The sequence below is a fragment of the Tachyglossus aculeatus genome, chromosome 21 (assembly GCF_015852505.1).
Source record: "Tachyglossus aculeatus isolate mTacAcu1 chromosome 21, mTacAcu1.pri, whole genome shotgun sequence".
NCBI classification, from domain to species: domain Eukaryota; kingdom Metazoa; phylum Chordata; class Mammalia; order Monotremata; family Tachyglossidae; genus Tachyglossus; species Tachyglossus aculeatus.
In genome coordinates this window covers 20,636,310-20,653,849 of record NC_052086.1, presented here as the reverse complement: position 1 = coordinate 20,653,849, position 17,540 = coordinate 20,636,310, and the positions used below count along the sequence as shown (strand labels likewise).

General features: G+C 49.7%; 1 protein-coding gene across 4 annotated transcripts in view; it reads right to left on the bottom strand.

The window, feature by feature from the left end:
- The window catches only part of SMTN (smoothelin), a 58,558-nt gene that overhangs the window by 26,474 nt on the left and 14,544 nt on the right, over window positions 1-17,540 (bottom strand). For all 4 annotated transcript variants that reach the window (XM_038762411.1, XM_038762413.1, XM_038762415.1 and 1 more), the window contains exons 3-6: window positions 8,601-8,749; window positions 4,986-5,079; window positions 3,995-4,073; window positions 3,783-3,898 (exon numbers count right to left, since the gene is read on the bottom strand). In XM_038762411.1, coding sequence (XP_038618339.1) covers window positions 3,783-3,898; window positions 3,995-4,073; window positions 4,986-5,079; window positions 8,601-8,749 — 438 coding nt within the window. The remainder of the gene's footprint in view (window positions 1-3,782; window positions 3,899-3,994; window positions 4,074-4,985; window positions 5,080-8,600; window positions 8,750-17,540) is intronic.

Genomic DNA, 17,540 nt, shown 5'->3' with positions numbered 1-17,540 from the left:
GCCCAAAGTCACACACACAGCTGACAAGTGGCGGAGGCAGGATTTGAACCCATGACCTCTGACTCCAAAGCCCAGGCTTTTTCCACTGAGCCACGCTGCTTCTCATACATAGACCCCAGCTAACAGCTAGGAAACACAACCCCCCTAGGAGAGAATAACCCAAGAAGCAAGCAGGAGGTAAAATTATTGAGCCCAGGAAACGCCACAGGTATCACATATCATCACACCACATTATGACATGAATACATTCCATTATTATCATGTCTCTCAACATACACACGGGCTGAAACATTCATCTCAACCTCCAGGAGTAAGGCCAGATGGAACCAGGCCTACTTGCCAGCGCTTTCTGCTTCCCGGCTCTTTTCTCCCCAGTAAGGTAGGGTATTTCTGGAAACGGAAGCAAAAATTGAAGACCCGGTTCTCTGAGCCAGTGTTGAAGTATCTGGTCTTCTCTGCCTCCTAGTTAAAATTTTTGCTCTTCAGTCTCTCCAAATTTTGGACCAGGTAAGCTGCTGCTTTCTGGGTGAGGTTGGTACTACCAGTGAGTGGCGGAATAGCTGAAGTCCCCCCTCGTCCCCCTCTCCATCCCCCCATCTTACCTCCTTCCTTTCCCCACAGCACCTGTATATATGTTTGTACATATTTATTACTCTATTTATTTATTTATTTTACTTGTACATATCTATTCTTTTTATTTTATTTTGTTAGTATGTTTGGTTTCGTTCTCTGTCTCCCCCTTTTAGACTGTGAGCCCACTGTTGGGTAGGGACTGTCTCTATACGTTGCCAACTTGTACTTCCCAAGCGCTTAGTACAGTGCTCTGCACACAGTAAGCGCTCAATAAATACAATTGATTGATTGATTGAAGTCCCTTCTGTTCCTGGGTTCACTAGTTCATTCATTCAATCAATCTTATTGAGCGCTTACTGTGTGCAGAGCACTATACTAAGTGCTTGGAAAGTACAGTACAGCAAGAGAGACAATCCCTGCCCACGATGGGCTAACAGTTTAGAGGGGGAGGAGACAGACATCAAAACAAGTAAACAGGTATCAGTATGCCCTACTGAGAGCTCACCTCCTCCAGGAGGCCTTCCCAGACCAGGCCCCCCCATTTTCCTCTTCTCCTCCCCTCTCCATCCCCCCTCTTCCCTTCCCCCTCCTCCTCCCCACAGCCTTGTGTATATCTGTACATATTTATTACTCTATTTTATTAATGATGTGCATTTATTTATTTTACTTGTACCTATCTATTCTATTTTATTTTGTTAGTATGTTTGCTCTTGTTCTCTGTCTCCCCCTTTTAGACTGTGAGCCCACTGTTGGGTAGGGACTGTCTCTATACGTTGCCAACTTGTACTTCCCAAGCGCTTAGTACAGTGCTCTGCACACAGTAAGCGCTCAATAAATACAATTGATTGATTGATTGAAGTCCCTTCTGTTCCTGGGTTCACTAGTTCATTCATTCAATCAATCTTATTGAGCGCTTACTGTGTGCAGAGCACTATACTAAGTGCTTGGAAAGTACAGTACAGCAAGAGAGACAATCCCTGCCCACGATGGGCTAACAGTTTAGAGGGGGAGGAGACAGACATCAAAACAAGTAAACAGGTATCAGTATGCCCTACTGAGAGCTCACCTCCTCCAGGAGGCCTTCCCAGACCAGGCCCCCCGTTTTCCTCTTCTCCTCCCCTCTCCATCCCCCCTCTTCCCTTCCCCCTCCTCCTCCCCACAGCCTTGTGTATATCTGTACATATTTATTACTCTATTTTATTAATGATGTGCATTTATTTATTTTACTTGTACCTATCTATTCTATTTTATTTTGTTAGTATGTTTGCTCTTGTTCTCTGTCTCCCCCTTCTAGACTGTGAGCCCACTGTTGGGTAGGGACTGTCTCTATATGTCGCCGGCTTGTACTTCCCAAGCGCTTAGTACAGTGCTCTGCACACAGTAAGCGCTCAATAAAGACAATTGATTGATTGATTGATATAGCTATAATTCTATTTATGCTGTTGGTATTGACACCTGTCTGCTTGTTTTGTTTTCTGTTGTTTGTTTTTTGCCTGTTTCCCCCTTCTAGACTGTGAGCCCATTGTTGGGTAGGGACCGTCTCTCTATGTTGTCTATTTGTACTTCCCAAGCGCTTAGTACAGTGCTTTGCACACAGTAGGCGCTCAATAAATACGATTGAATGAACGAATAGGCAGAGGTTGCTAAGGGTAGAGACCTCTTTTAAGTATGATAGTGGCCTCTACTGGCAGCTTGGGACACTACATCCAGCGCTTAGAACAGTGCTTTGCACATAGTAAGCGCTTAATAAAGGCTATCATTATTATTATTATTACATACACTCCCACGACAGTGGCCCTATCAACCAATCAATAGTCCTTAACAAGTTCTTCTTAGGTTTGCAAAGAGCAACCCCCTAGGCGTTTGAGAGAGTACAACAAAACAGACACAATTCCTTACGGCGCTCATTGTGGGCATGGAACGTGTCATTCATTCAATCCTACTTATTGAGCGCTTACTGTGTGCAGAGCACTGGACTAAGCGCTTGGGAAGTACAAATAGACAACATAGAGAGACGGTCCCTACCCAACAATGGGCTCACAGTCTAGAAGGGGGAAACAGGCAAAAAACAAACAACAAAAAACAAAACAAGCTGACAGGTGTCAATACCAACAGCATAAATAGAATTATAGCTATATCAATCAATCAATCAATCGTCATTATTGAGCGCTTTATTGAGCGCTTTATTAAGCGCTTGGGAAGTATGAGTTGGCAACATCTAGAGACGGTCCCTACCCAACAATCAATCAATCGTATTTATTGAGCGCTTACTGTGTGCAGAGCACTGGACTAAGCGCTTGGGAAGTACGGGTTGGCAACATCTGGAGACGGTCCCTACCCAACAGTGGGCTCACAGTCTAGAAGGGGGAGACGGAGAACAAAACCAAACATATTAACAGAATAAAATAAATAGAATAAATGTGTACAAATGAAATAGAGTAATAAATACGTACAAACATATATACAGGTGCTGTGGGGAGGGGAAGGAGGTAAGGTTGGGGGGGATGGAGAGGAGGAGGGGCGGGGGGGAGGGGGGAGAATGTCAACCACCTCTGTTGCACTGTACTCTCCCAAGTGCTGAGAACAGTGCTGTGCACACAGGAAGTGCCCAATAAATACACTGATTGATTGATATCAACTGGGCCTTTCCACTTCAGGCCCCATCTCACTCTCCTGCACCTGCTGTGTCCAAAGACCTCTCCTCCATCAGCCCCACGCTGTTGACTTGCAAATGCAAAAAACCAACACAGAGCAGCTGAGACACCTAGCCCCACCCTGGCCCATGAACCCAGGGCACCCCCCACCTGAACACCTTAGTCCACACTAGATGCCCACCCCAACGTCTGTTTGGAGTAATAATAATAATAATAATAATGGCATTTCTTATGTGCAAAGCACTGTTCTAAGCGCTGGGGAGGTTACAAGGTGATCATTTTGTCCCATGAGGGGCTCACAGATGAGGGAACTGAGGCAAAGAAAAGTGAAGTGACTCACCTAAAGTCACACAGCTGGCAAGTGGCGGAGCTGGGATTTGAACCCATGACTTCTGACTCCAAAGCCTGGGTTCTTTCCACTGAGTCATGCTGCTACACACACACACACAGTTCCCCCAACCCGCCACCCACCTGCCCAGAAATACACACAGACCCCCCTATAAACACAACCAGGATTGCATTACACCCCTCCTGGGTAGGTAGGGCTCCTCTGACCTCTGAGTTGCTGCCTTTACGCTCACGGCCTCCCCGAGCTGTTCCTCGGGCTGCCCTTGTTTCACTCTCTCCTCGGCAGCTGCCACTGCTGCACAGTCTCCCAGCCAAAGTAGCCTCTGGAAGGAAAGACAGGTGGGTCAGAGGTGAGTTTTGCCCCGTAACCCATAGCCAGGGAAGATGGAGGGGGGTGGGGAAAAGGTGGGGGGCTGTACCCTCAATTTCCTGAGCCCGCACCCGGCGGATGGCAGCACGGATCAGCTTCCGCTCCTCGTATTCGCCGGCTCCTCGTAGCTGCAAGAGACGGTAATAATAATAATAATAATAATAATGGCATCATCATCATCATCATCATCAATCGTATTTATTGAGCGCTTACTATGTGCAGAGCACTGTACTAAGCGCTTGGGAAGTACAAATTGGCAACATAGAGAGACAGTCCCTACCCAACAGTGGGCTCACAGTCTAAAAGCGGGAGACAGAGAACAAAACCAAACATACTAACAAAATAAAATAAATAGAATAGATATGTACACGTAGAATAAATAAATAAATAAATGGCATTTATTAAGCACGCACTGGGGAGGTTACAAGGTGATCAGGTTGTCCCCTGGGGGGCTCACAGTCTTAATCCCCCTTTTACAGATGAGGGAACTGAGGCACAAAGAAGTTAATATATATGTATATATGTTTGTACATATTTATTACTCTATTTATTTATTTTACTTGTTCATATCTATTCTATTTATTTTATTTTGTTAGTATGTTTGGTTTTGTTCTCTGTCTCCCCCTTTTAGACTGTGAGCCCACTGTTGGGTAGGGACTGTCTTTATATGTTGCCAACTTGGACTTCCCAAGCACTTAGTGCAGTGCTCTGCACACAGTAAGCGCTCAATAAATACGATTGATGATGATGGGTAGGGACTGTCTCTATATGTTGCCAACTTGTACTTCCCAAGCGCTTAGTGCAGTGCTCTGCACACAGTAAGCGCTCAATACGATTGATTGATTGATTAAGTCACTTGCCCAAAGTCACACAGCTGACAATTGGTGGAGGCGGGATTTGAACCCATGACCTCTGACTCCAAAGCCCGGGCTCTTTCCACTGAGCCACGCTGCTTCTCGGTGTGCTACAACAAGGTGTGCCATAGGTCCCTTCCAACCTAGCCCGGTCTCCTGGACCATGTACCCTCTGGGCCCACTCACCAGGGTGGTCAGCTCTTCTACATCGCTGATGGACTCAAGCTTCCTAGACAGTGCTGCCAAGGCCGCCCGCAGTTCCTCTTCTTGCTGCTGGGAACTGTATGGATAATCAATTAACGACATTTTTAAGTCATTCATTCATTCATTCAATCGTATTTATTGAGCGCTTACTGTGTGCACAGCACTGCACTAAGCGCTTAATGTGTGTAGAGCTCTGGGAGGGCAAAGAAGTGAGAGGAAGGTACGGCGTGACACAGATAGAAGTACAGAGATGCAGCACCCATCCACTCAATCAATGAATGGTATTTACTGAGCACTTACTACGTGCAGAGAAGCACTGCAGTACCCACAGACACACATATACACACATCTTTGCCAACTGACACATCCAGACAAGGACAGGAGTCACAGGACTATGAGGCAAGCAGGGAACAGGGAGGGAGACCTAGCCTTGGGTGGAGGGCACGTGACAGGAGAGGGAGCACCGGATGAGGGTTTGGAGGAGAAAGGGCTATGGCAGAGGGAGTGCCAAAACCTGCCGGTCTCAGCTCCGCAACATTGCCAAGATCCACCCTTTCCTCTCCATCCAAACCGCTACCCTGCTCGTTCAAGCTCTCATCCTATCACGTCTGGACTACTGTATCAGTCTACTTACCGATCTCCCATCCTCGTGTCTCTCCCCACTTCAATCCATACTTCACGCCGCTGCCTGGATTGTCTTTGTCCAGAAACGCTCTGGGCATGTTACTCCCCTCCTCAAAAATCTCCAGTGGCTACCAATCAATCCGCGCATCAGGCAGAAACTCCTCACCCTCGGTTTCAAGGCTGTCCATCCCCTCGCTCCCTCCTACCTCACCTCCCTTCTGTCCTTCTCCAGCCCAGCCCGCACCCTCCGCTCCTCTGCTGCTAATCTCCTCTCCATACCTCGTTCTCACCTGTCCCGCCATGGACCCCCGGCCCACGTCATCCCCCGTGCCTGGAATGCCCTCCCTCTGCCCATCCACCAAGCTAGCTCTCTTCCTCCCTTCAAGGCCCTACTGAGAGCTCATCTCCTCCAGGAGGCCTTCCCACACTGAGCCCCCTCCTTCCTGCCCCCCTCCTCCCGCTCTCCATCCCCCCCGCCTTACCTCCTTCCCTTCCCCACAGCACCTGTATATATGTATATATGTTTGTACATATTTATTACTCTATTTTACTTGTACATATCTATTTTATTTTGTTAATATGTTTGGTTTTGTTCTCTGTCTCCCCCTTCTAGACTGTGAGCCCACTGTTGGGTAGGGACCGTCTCTATATGTTGCCAACTTGTACTTCCCTACTTCCCAAGCACTTAGTGCAGTGCTCTGCACACAGTAAGCGCTCAATAAATACGACTGATTGATTGATTGATTGTGAGCCCACAGTTTGGGTAGGGACCGTCTCTATATGCTGCCAACTTGGACTTCCCAAGCGCTTAGTCCAGTGCTCTGCACACAGTAAGTGCTCAATAAATACAATTAATTGATTGATTGATTGATTGAGTGTAAGGGCAAGCAGTGAGGAAAGACCTGGAGGACCTGGCTGGGGAACGTGGAAGTTGGTGAGCTGCCACTTTGCAGCACTCCTGCCCACCAGCCAAGCTGAGCTTGGATGGAGGCTCGAGCAGCCAGGGTGCTTGCTGCCAGGCCCCAACATCATGGGCTGCTGGCCCACAATACCTCCCACTCACTCCATGCACGCTTGGCAGGTGGATGACTCGAACCTGGCCCTCCACAGCCCCTCCCCACTCGTTGCTCTCCTACTACAACCCAGCTTGCTCCTCTCATAACCTTCTCACTGTACTTCGATTCATTCATTCAATATTTATTGAGCGCTTACTGTGTGCAGAGCACTGTACTAAGCGCTTGGGAAGTACAAGTTGGCCACATATAGAGACGGTCCCTCCCCAACAGCGGGCTCACAGTCTATTTATTTATTTTACTTGTACGTATCTATTCCACTTATTTTATTTTGTTAATATGTTTTGTTTTGTTCCCTGTCTCCCCCTTCTAGACTGTGAGCCCACTGTTGGGTAGGGACCGTCTCTATATGTTGCCAACTTGTACTTCCCAAGTGCTTAGTACAGTGCTCTGCACACAGTAAGCGCTCAATAAATACAACTGTTTGATTGATAGAAGATCTTGATCTTGTCTATCTCAACGCCAGACTCTCACTCACGTCCTGCCTCTGGCCTTGAAAGCCTTCCCTCTTCAAATCAATCAATCAATCAATCGTATTTATTGAGCGCTTACTATGTGCAGAGCACTGTACTAAGCGCTTGGGAAGTACAAATTGGCAGCACATAGAGACAGTCCCTACCCAACAGTGGGCTCACAGTTGTTCAAACCCAACAGGCAATTATTTTCCCCCCCTTCAGAGTATTATTGAAGACGCATCTCCTCCAAGAGGCCTTCCCTGGATAAACCCTCTTTTCCGTTTCTTCCACTTCCTTCTGCGGCGCCCTGACTTGCTCCCAGCTCCTCAGCACTTATATACATATCTGAAATTTTATTTATTTATGCTACTGAGTCTCTCCCTCTAGACTTAGAGGAGCAGCGTGGCTCAGTGGAAAGAGCACGGGCTTTGGAGTCAGAGGTCACGGGTTCAAATCCCGGCTCCGCCGCTTGTCAGCTGTGTGACTTTGGGCAAGTCACTTCACTTCTCTGGGCCTCAGTTACCTCAACTGTAAAATGGGGATTAAGACTGTGAGCCCCATATAGGACAATCTGATCACCTTGAATCCTCCCTAGTGCTTAGAACCGTGCTTTGCACATAGTAAGCGCTTAACAAGTACCAAAATTATTATTAATTATATTATTATTATTAGACTGTAAGCTCACTGTAGTCAGGGAATGTGTGTTATGCTGTTATATTGTACTCCCCCAACTGCTGAGTACAGTGCTCTGCACACAGTAGGTGTTCAATAAATAATAATAATAATAATAATGATGGTATTTGTTAAGCACTTACTATGTGTGAAGCACTGTTCTAAATGCTGGGGTGGGACACACAAGGTGATCAGGTTGTCCCATATGGGGCTCACAGTCTTAATCCCCATTTTTCAGATAGGTAACTGAGGCACAGAGAAGTTAAGTGACTTTTTTTTGATGGCATTTATTAAGCGCTTACTATGTGCAAAGCACTGTTCTAAGCGCTGGGGAGGTTACAAGGTGATGATGTTGTCCCACGGGCGGGGGGGGGCTCACAGTCTTCATCCCCATTTTACAGATGAGGTAACTGAGGCCCAGAGAAGTTAAGTGGCTTGCCCAAAGTCACACAGCTGACAATTGGCGGAGCCGGAATTTGAACCCATGACTTCTGACGCCAAAGGCCGGGTTCTTTCCTACTGAGCCACATTGCTTAGTGACTGACTGACTGAAATCCACCCCCAGCCTGGCTGGCGGAGCTTGATGCTGTCTCTGAGCCGGGAGGAACCCAGCTTCCAGGGGCAAAAACAGTTCTGAGAGGCAGGAAGACAACTCGCCTCAGGGAGGGAGACGTAGCCCTGGGCACCCTCCCCTCGTCCCCTCTTGGCCTCCTTCACCTCACCCCCTCCCGGCCTCCCGACCTCCTCAGCCCCGCCGTTCTTCTGATACTCACTGCAGCCAGTTCTCTTTGTTCTCCTGGCGCTCTGAGCGGAAGCGCTTGGAGGCTAGGGCTTCTTCGTCTCTCTCCAGCTCCTGCCGCTGCAGCTCCCGGATGGCCGAGCGGATCCGGCGCCGTTCGGCCAGGTCCAGGGTGACCTCCAGCTGGGTGGGGACGGAGGGGTGGAAGCAGAGATGTGGGGAATCAGCAGCCGCTTTGGGGAATGCCCGGAGGGATGGCAGCCCGGGGAATATTTACTGGCAAGCCCTGGGGACTCTGCCTGCAGCCACCCACGCGGGCCACGGATCCTGCTCAGCTATGTGGCTCCCCTCACCCCAGGACACAATGGGCCTCCTGTCTCCCCCACCCACTTACTTGGGCGCCTGGGGCCCCGCAGATGCCAGCAGCCACGATGCTGGCCAGAGTGGCACGAACCAGCATGATCCCAGGTTTCTCCCCATCAGAGACACTGCTTGTCTCCATGCCAGTGCCAGAGGACAGAGTGGGACACAAGGAAGGATAGGTACCTCCTGTATCCGTACAAATCAAGCCCTGCTGCAGCAGGAGCCAGACTTTCCATTGATAGGATTGATGGAGGTACCAGAGCCTAAGCGAGGCTACGCCCTTGTGCCACCTGCTTGGTCCCTTTGGGATCCAGGAGCTGGGGAAGATATACCCCAACTCTGTCAGTCTGCAGCAGTGCAGAAAACTGGCCAGCTAGCCCAGGCTCCACGGCTGGGTAAGGACTACCAGAGTTCAAAGGATGGCAGAGGCGCTCCAGACCAATGGATGCGGCTGCAGGTTCAGTCACCAGAAAATGAAAGCTGGGAGAAGGAAGTGGCCCGAGTTGGAAGAGTTGGGGGAACAGTCAGAGGTGTCTAACATATCATGCAGGAGAAGAGGACTCTGAGAGCAAGGCCAGTGTGGTCAGGATGAGACATGGCCCCGTGCTGGGTTTGAGTGAAGGGAGTTGGGGCAGTGGGGGCTAGACTGTGAGCATCCAGGAGAGCCGCCTTAAAAGAGGGAGGACAATGGGACAGGCAGGACAGGAAGCGGCTCTCTTGGGAGCCGAGGGCGGGCCAGGTGAGGCCCTGCTGAGCTCTGGCTCGGTGCTTTCAGATCACGGCCTTTCCTCAGGAAGCAACAACAGACCCTGCCCTAGTTCCGTTCCAGCGCCTGGATCACCCACCCCCAGAGCCCCTTCCCATTTAACTTAACCCATCCAAGCATCCAGCAGTTGCCTGCCCTTCTCCCCTGTCCAAAACCAGGACCAGACTACTACTACTACTACTAATAACGATGGCATTTATTAAGTGCTTACTATGTGCAAAGCACTGTTCTACGCGCTGGGGAGGTGACAAGATGATCAGGTTGTCCCATGGGGGGCTCACAGTCTTCATCCCCATTTTACAGATGAGGTAACTGAGGCGAAGTGAAGTGACTTGCCCAAAGTCACACAGCTGACAAGTGGCGGAGCCTGGGTTTGAACCCATAGCCTCTGACTCCAAAGCCCGTGCCCTTTCCACTGAGCCACGCTGCTTGTCTAGACTGTAAGCTCCTTGTGGCAGGAAATGTGTCTACCAACTCTGTTGTACTCTACTCTCCAAGAGCTTAGTACAGTGCTTTGCACATAGTAAGCGCTCAATAAATACGATTGATGATGATGATGAACACATTAAGCACTCACCACCATTGATTGAGAGCTGCTTGCACTGCCAGCCCAGGATAACTCCGACCTTGGACTGTGGTATCTGAGCCCTGAGCTGGACCAGAAGTGAGTCTACCCAAGCCAGAAGTAGATCTGGGCTTATTTTCATAGAGCGTGAGTCCCTTGAAGGACAGGATCTGTGTCAAATCCTACCTGTGCACACCTTCCCAATGCTCATTACAGTTCTCTGCACACAGTAACACTTCACAAATACCATTACTACCACTCTTTTCAAAGGGTCCCACCTTGCCCAGGTGGGTTTTGATGAATATTGGTTGCAGTTCTAGTATCCAGGAGCCCATCTCCTATAACTGTGCACATACAAAAGCTCACATTTGCATAGCATCCCCTCATTACTCTGGCTCCCTCGCCCCCCCAGACCCAGATCTCTAAAGCAGGAGGACTGTGGAGATTTGGGAATGGGCTGTATTCAACCCACCCGGCCAGGGTTCATTCTGCGCTGCACACCCTGGCCCTGAGGGTTTATAGAGCTGTGACCCAGACTCGGCCTGTGCCGACTCTATTCCTGGGACCCAGGGGAACCAGGGGGCTAAGCTTTACTCCAAACCAATCTGGGGCTGAGTGGCCGTGAAAGGGAGCCTGAGAGAGAAAAATCCCAGCTGTTTCTAAAGGTCAGATCCCTGTTTCCAGGCAGCGAAGAATTCATCATTCTCTCCCCAGCTACAAATGGTTTCTGGGAAGAGAGACCACCGGGCTGAAAGGGCCTGAGGGGTACAGTCATTGCTTAGAGGACAAGCAGCTCTGAGTTCAAGATTATTAATAATCACATGACCTTAAACTCCACAGTCTGCCTCTCTGAGGAGTTCAAAGCACTTCAGTCATTTTGAGGGTTCACAATGTACAGAGCCATGTACTAAGAGTAATGTGAAGCTACAGAGGAAAGAGATCAGAGAATCTACAATCCAATGGGAAATAAAGAACACACAGACATATACACACATAATTAATCATAAAACACAAGAGGCTTAAAGAGTTCTATTATACACGAGGAAGTCACAGGAATTTCTGTTGGGTCCATTCTCTACCCTGTGCAGCGGACTGAGAGGGAGGGGCAGTCATCCCCATTTTACAGGTGCAGAAACTGAGCCCCAGAGAGATTAGGTCCCACAGGGCGGTGGTGACAGGGCCTAGTCTTCCATTCCACAGCCCAGCTAACCAAGGAACCATGTTAGAACGAAGTGGGAGGAGGCTGAGAAGCTCTTGTGGGGCTGGAGAGTTTAGCTTCCCTGCTGGGCTGGGGACCCTTTTCCCCTGGTCAACAGGACCGTCACCAGGCCAAGAGACAATGTGCAGACAAGAGCCCCAAGCCCTCTGACTGGCCCTTCCTACTGGAATATGGGCATATGGGAATATGGGCAGGGCCAAGAAACCCACCCATTGAGACTGGCCTGAGATGGTAACCTAGGTTCACAAGAAATTTATTGAGCCAACATCGTGGCCCATACTTCATGCTGCTGCCTGGATTATCTTTGTCCAGAAACGCTCTGGGCATATCACTCCCCTACTCAGAAATCTCCAGTGGCTACCAATCAATCTACGCATCAGGCAGAAACTCCTCACCCTGGGCTTCAAGGCTGTCCATCACCTCGCCCCCTCCTACCTCACCTCCCTTCTCTCCTTCTCCAGCCCAGCCCGCACCCTCCGCTGCTAATCTCCTCACTGTACCTCGTTCTCGCCTGTCCCGCCATCGACCCCCAGCCCACGTCATCCCCCAGGCCTGGAATGCCCTCCCTCTGCCCATCCGCCAAGCTAGCTCTCTTCCTCCCTTCAAGGCCCTATTGAGAGCTCACCTCCTCCAGGAGGTCTTCCCAGACTGAGCCTTCCTCTCCTCCTCGTCCCCCTCTCCATCCCCCCTTCTTACCTCCTTCCCTTCCCCACAGCACCTGTATATATGTTTGTACATATTTATTACTCTATTTATTTATTTATTTATTTTACTTGTACATATCTGTTCTATTTATTTTATTTTGTTAGTATGTTTGGTTTTGTTCTCTGTCTTCCCCTTTTAGACTGTGAGCCCACTGTTGGGTAGGGACTGTCTCTATATGTTGCCCATTTGTACTTCCCAAGCGCTTAGTACAGTGCTCTGCACATAGTAAGCGCTCAATAAATACGATTGATGATGATGATGGTCGTGGTCCAGGGAAGCAGCCCTTGTTTCCCAATTTTGATGGGAGCAACAGGGGGAAAGACCTGGAAACAGTCCCTGCTCCAGGCAGCTCCCGACCCAGCATTCCAGAAGAGCCACTCCTGCTGCATCCGGTCCCTTCAGCAGGCCGGGAGTGAGAGTGGAAGGCTCTGGTCCTTGAGGAGGCACAGAATGAGCTGACCTCCCCCCTTCCGTCCGGCTTCACCCTCTGTCGCAGCCGGCTCCTCAGCCACGGACGCTCTCCAGCCTTGGGGCTCTGGCAGGACCTGGCTTGCGTTGGGTGGGTTCTCAGGGGAGAGGTCGGAGGGGGACAAGGCCAAGCAGCTTGGATGATTTGTCCTCTCACAGCAGGCTGGGAGCTTTCCCACAGCTCCACATTCCCCCAGGGACGTCCGGCCTGAGCCATTTTTATCATAGTGGGCGAACGGGTGCCGGGGGCTAAATAAGGAGAGGGGATGGTGGCATAGAGGGAGCTGGGGCTGGGGGGCTGAGGGCTGGCTAGCTGAAGAGGGTAGAAATTTCCCCAGATCTTACCCTGCTCACTTGGCTGGCCAGCCTGCCTGCCCCTCAACCCAAGACTTGCTCGGCATTCCTGTTCTCTCGTGCTGGGAACCTGTTGCTTCCTGTAGCCCCTTTGTTTCCCTAACTCTCTGCAGGGGGCCTGGCTAGGGGAAATACAACGGGAAGGGCTGGTCTGTCAGCTCTGGGACGTTTGAGGGAGACCAGTCCTCCAGAGAAGAGGAGCCTGGGGCAATGAACTGCACAGTAAAGACTAGCCCAAGGTCACTCCTAAAGAGTACAGGAGGGCTGGAGCATGGTCTATCAACCAGTCAATGGCATTTACTGGGCATTGTGTGCAGAGCCTCGAACTAAGCATTTGGGAGAGTACAACAGAACTGTTAAACACAATCCCTGCCTCAAGGAGTGTACAATCTTGTACATTGTAAGGGTCACACACGGGACTTTTTTTTTGCAAGAGTGTGGGGAAGAAAATGAAGGAACAACCAAAGGGAATCAAGACTATGGGGAAGGAAATGGAGAACAACAAGAGGGAATTGGTAAAGCCTCTTCTCCATATACACTTAACTTTCTCCCTCCATTACTTGGAGGATGACAAGAGAGGGACAAATGCACTCCCTATTGACCCTCCTTTCCCAGACATCAGAGGAGGCAGGTTGAGGGAATGGCTGTAATGGCAAACGCCCTGGAGGGAAGACATCTAGAGTAGGTGCCACCACTCACCTCTCCACCAGCATTTCATTTCATCGTTTGGCTGCTGAATCAGGGTGTTCTCCTTGGAGGGCCCAGTGCTATGCCCACACCACTCCTCCTCCTCTTCCTCCCAGGAGGCAACTGAGAGCTGCGATTGGGCTCTCCACTAAGGCTCCTGGGACAGGCCCATCTATTCACCTTGGACGAGTTTTCATTTAAAAAAAAAATCAGTTTCACAGAGGCTTTATAGGGGGATAAACTGTCACAGAATAGGGAGGTGCCATCTTAGAGTTGAGTCCTACTGAGGGCGCACCTCCTCCAGGAGGCCTTCCCAGACTGAGCCCCCTTTTTCCTCTCCTTCTCCCCATCCCCCCACCCTACCTCCTTCCCCTCCCCACAGCACTTGTATATATTTGTACAGATCTATTACTCTATTTTACTTGTACATATTTACTATTCTATTTATTTTGTTAATGATGTGCATATAGCTTTAATTCTATTTGTTCTGACGATTTTGACACCTGTCTACATGTTTTGTTTTGTTGTCTGTCTCCCCCTTCTAGACTGTGAGCCCGTTCATTCATTCATTCAATCATATTTATTGAGCGCTTACTGCGTGCAGAGCACTGTACTAAGCGCTTGGGAGGTACAAGTTGGCAACGTATAGAGACGGTCCCTACCCAACAGCGGGCTCACAGTCTAGAAGGGACCGTCTCTATATGTTGCCGACTTGTGCTTCCCAAGCGCTTAGTACAGTGCTCTGCACACAGTAAGTGTTCAATAAATACGACTGAACGAATGAATGAATTAGTCAGGCACAGGTCTTAGAGGTTCTAAACCCTATCACCATCACACCAATAATAATAATAATGATAATAATAATGGCACTTATTAAGCGCTTACTATGTGCAGAGCACTGTTGTAAGCGCTGGGGAGGTTACAAGGTGATCAGGTTGTCCCCTGGGGGGCTCACAGTCTTCATCCCCATTTTACAGATGAGGTCACTGGGGCACAGAGAAGTGAAGTGACTTGCCCAAAGTCACACAGCTGACAATTGGCAGAGCCTGGATTTGAACCCATGACCTCTGACTCCATAGCCCATGCTGCTTCTCAATAATTTACTGAGCCACCTAGAGTGCAGCGTTAATATTTATTTATTTATTTTACTTGTACATATCTATTCTATTTATTTTATTCTGTTGGTATGTTTGGTTTTGTTCTCTGTCTCCCCGTTCTAGACTGTGAGCCCACTGTTGGGTAGGGACTGTCTCTAGATGTTGCCAACCTGTACTTCCCAAGCACTTAGTACAGTGCTGTGCACACTGTAAGCGCTCAATAAATACGATTGATGATGATGATGAAGACTTTTCTATCATGAAAGAAAAGGAATGTGCAGATTCTGCCTGGTGGAGGCGGAGCAGGAAAAAGTGAATCCAAGCATGGAGAGGTCTTCCAATGGGGAAAAGAGGGAAGGGGGCACTTATCCACCCCTTAAAAGGGGAGCTGTTGGCACCCGTGGGCAAGTCAGATAATGCCTGACTTGGGAAGCAATAAGGAAGCAGCATGGCCTAGTGGAAAAAGAACGGGCCTGGGAATCAGAACCAATCATCAATCAATTGTATTCACTGAGATCTTTCTGGTGTGCAGAACATTGCCCTAAGCACTTGGGAGAGTACACTATAACCGAGTTGGTAGACATGTTCACTGCCCACAGCGAGCTTACAAGCAGCAGCCGTGGCCTAGCCGCTAGAGCTCAGGCCTGGAAGTCAGAAGGACCCGGGTTCTAATCCCAGTTCTGCCACTTGTCTGCTGTGTGACCTTGGGCAAGACACAACTTCTCTGAGCCTCAGTTACCTCATCTATAAAAAGGACATTAAGGCCGTGAGCCCCATATGGGCCGTGGACTGTGTCCTACTTGATCATCATGTGTCCATCTCAGTGCTTATTATAAATAATAATAATAATAATGGCATTTATTAAGCACTTACTATGTGCAAAGCACTGTTCTAAGCGCTGGGGAGGTTATAAGGCAATCAGGTTGTCCCACAGGGGGCTCACAGTCTTAATCCCCATTTTACAGATGAGGTCACTGAGGCACAGAGAAGTTAAGTGACTTGCCCAAAGCCACACAGCTGGCAATTGGCAGAGCTGGGATTTGAACCCATGACCTCTGACTCCAAAGCCCCGGCTCTTTCCACTGAGCCACGCTGCTTCTCTATAATGCCAAGCACATAGTAAACGCTTAAAAAATACCATTAAAAAGCCCGGATTCTAATCCAGGCTCTGCCACTTGCCTGTTGTGTGACCTTGGTCCAGTCTCTTAACTTCTCTGTGCCTCAGTTTCCTCAACTGTAAAAATAGGGATTCAATACCTGTTCTGCCTCCTAGTTAGACACTGAGGCCCATGTGGGACAGGGACTAAGCCCAGCCTGATTGTTTGTCTCTACCCCAGTGCTCAGAACAGTGCTTGTCACATTGTAAGCGCTTAGCAAATAGCATTAAGAAAAGGTCTGGGAGTTGCTTCCCTTTCTGGATAAGAATGTGGGGCTCTTCACCAGGCAAAGGGCAAACAGACAAGAAAGTGTAGAGCACGTTGCCTTCCCCTAAAGCAATCAGACTCTCTCCCTGCAGTCAGGATCAAGAGAGGAGGAGAGAGAATGGGGTGAGAAGAAGTGGGGGAAGGAGGAGGGAAAAGAGGGAAAGAAGGGGGAAGAGAGGGAAAGAAAGGGGAAAGGGATGAGGAGAGAGAAAGGGAGAACGAGAGGGAGAGAAAAGGGCAAGAGGAGTGTGCGTGGGTGTCTCGCTGAGTACAGGGGAGCTGGGGGAGGAAAGAGTGAGGCCAAGATTGTGAGCAGTGAAGACTGCAGTCCCATGATCAGGGTCAAGTCCTCATCCTCTCAGGAAAATCACAAGGGGTCGCGGGGAGCTCGGCTCCACAGTCCCATCCGGCAGAGGAAATGGCAGCTGTTACTGCAGGATGAGCCTGGTCGGGGAAGGGGGCGGCGTGACAGGATGTGGGAGGGCAGGGAGAACGAGCCCAGCTGTTCCTAAAACTTGTGTTGAGGTGGCTCCTGCAGCTTACTGCTCAGAGAAGGGATTAGGATAGGGCAGCCGAGGGGAAAAGCCTGCGTGGATCCAAAACCTGGGACCTGTTCTACCAAGACCCAGGCATCTCTCAGGAGTGAGCCACATCTGGCAAGTGGCTCACAGAAGCTCCTCTTACTTACTTCCACCCACCAAGGCCAGTTAGGAGAGCAGAGAGGCAAGCGTTTGAGGGCCCGGCCAACCCTGGCCCAATTCAGGTCTCAGGAGGACACCGCATACATTCAGAGCTTGTGAATACACTTCAATTCTCACCTTCAATCTACTGCCAAAACCTGGTGGTTCTTCCTACATAGCATCTACTGGTTCCACCCTTCCCTCTCCTCCCCAATAGCTGCCACTCTGGAACAAGTTCTGGTCATACCGGGACTCCTGGACCAGCCTCGTCACCGGTCTCCCAGCCTCCAGCCTCTCCCCTCTCCAATCTGTACTCCACTCTGCTCACGGATCACCTTCCTGGAGCATCGCTCAATCTTCGTCTGTCCTCAAAATCCCCCACTGGCTCCCCAGGTCCCTCCGCATCACACAAAAACTCCTCCCAATTGGCTTCACGACTCCTTCTGCCACCTCTCTTAATAATAATAATAATAATAATAATGGCATTTATTAAGCGCTTACTATGTGCAAAGCACTGTTCTAAGCGCTGGGGAGGTTACAAGGTGATCAGGTTGTCCCACAGGGGGCTCACAGTCAATCCCCATTTTACGGATGAGGTAACTGAGGCGCAGAGAAGCGAAGTGACTTGCCCAAAGTCGCACAGTTG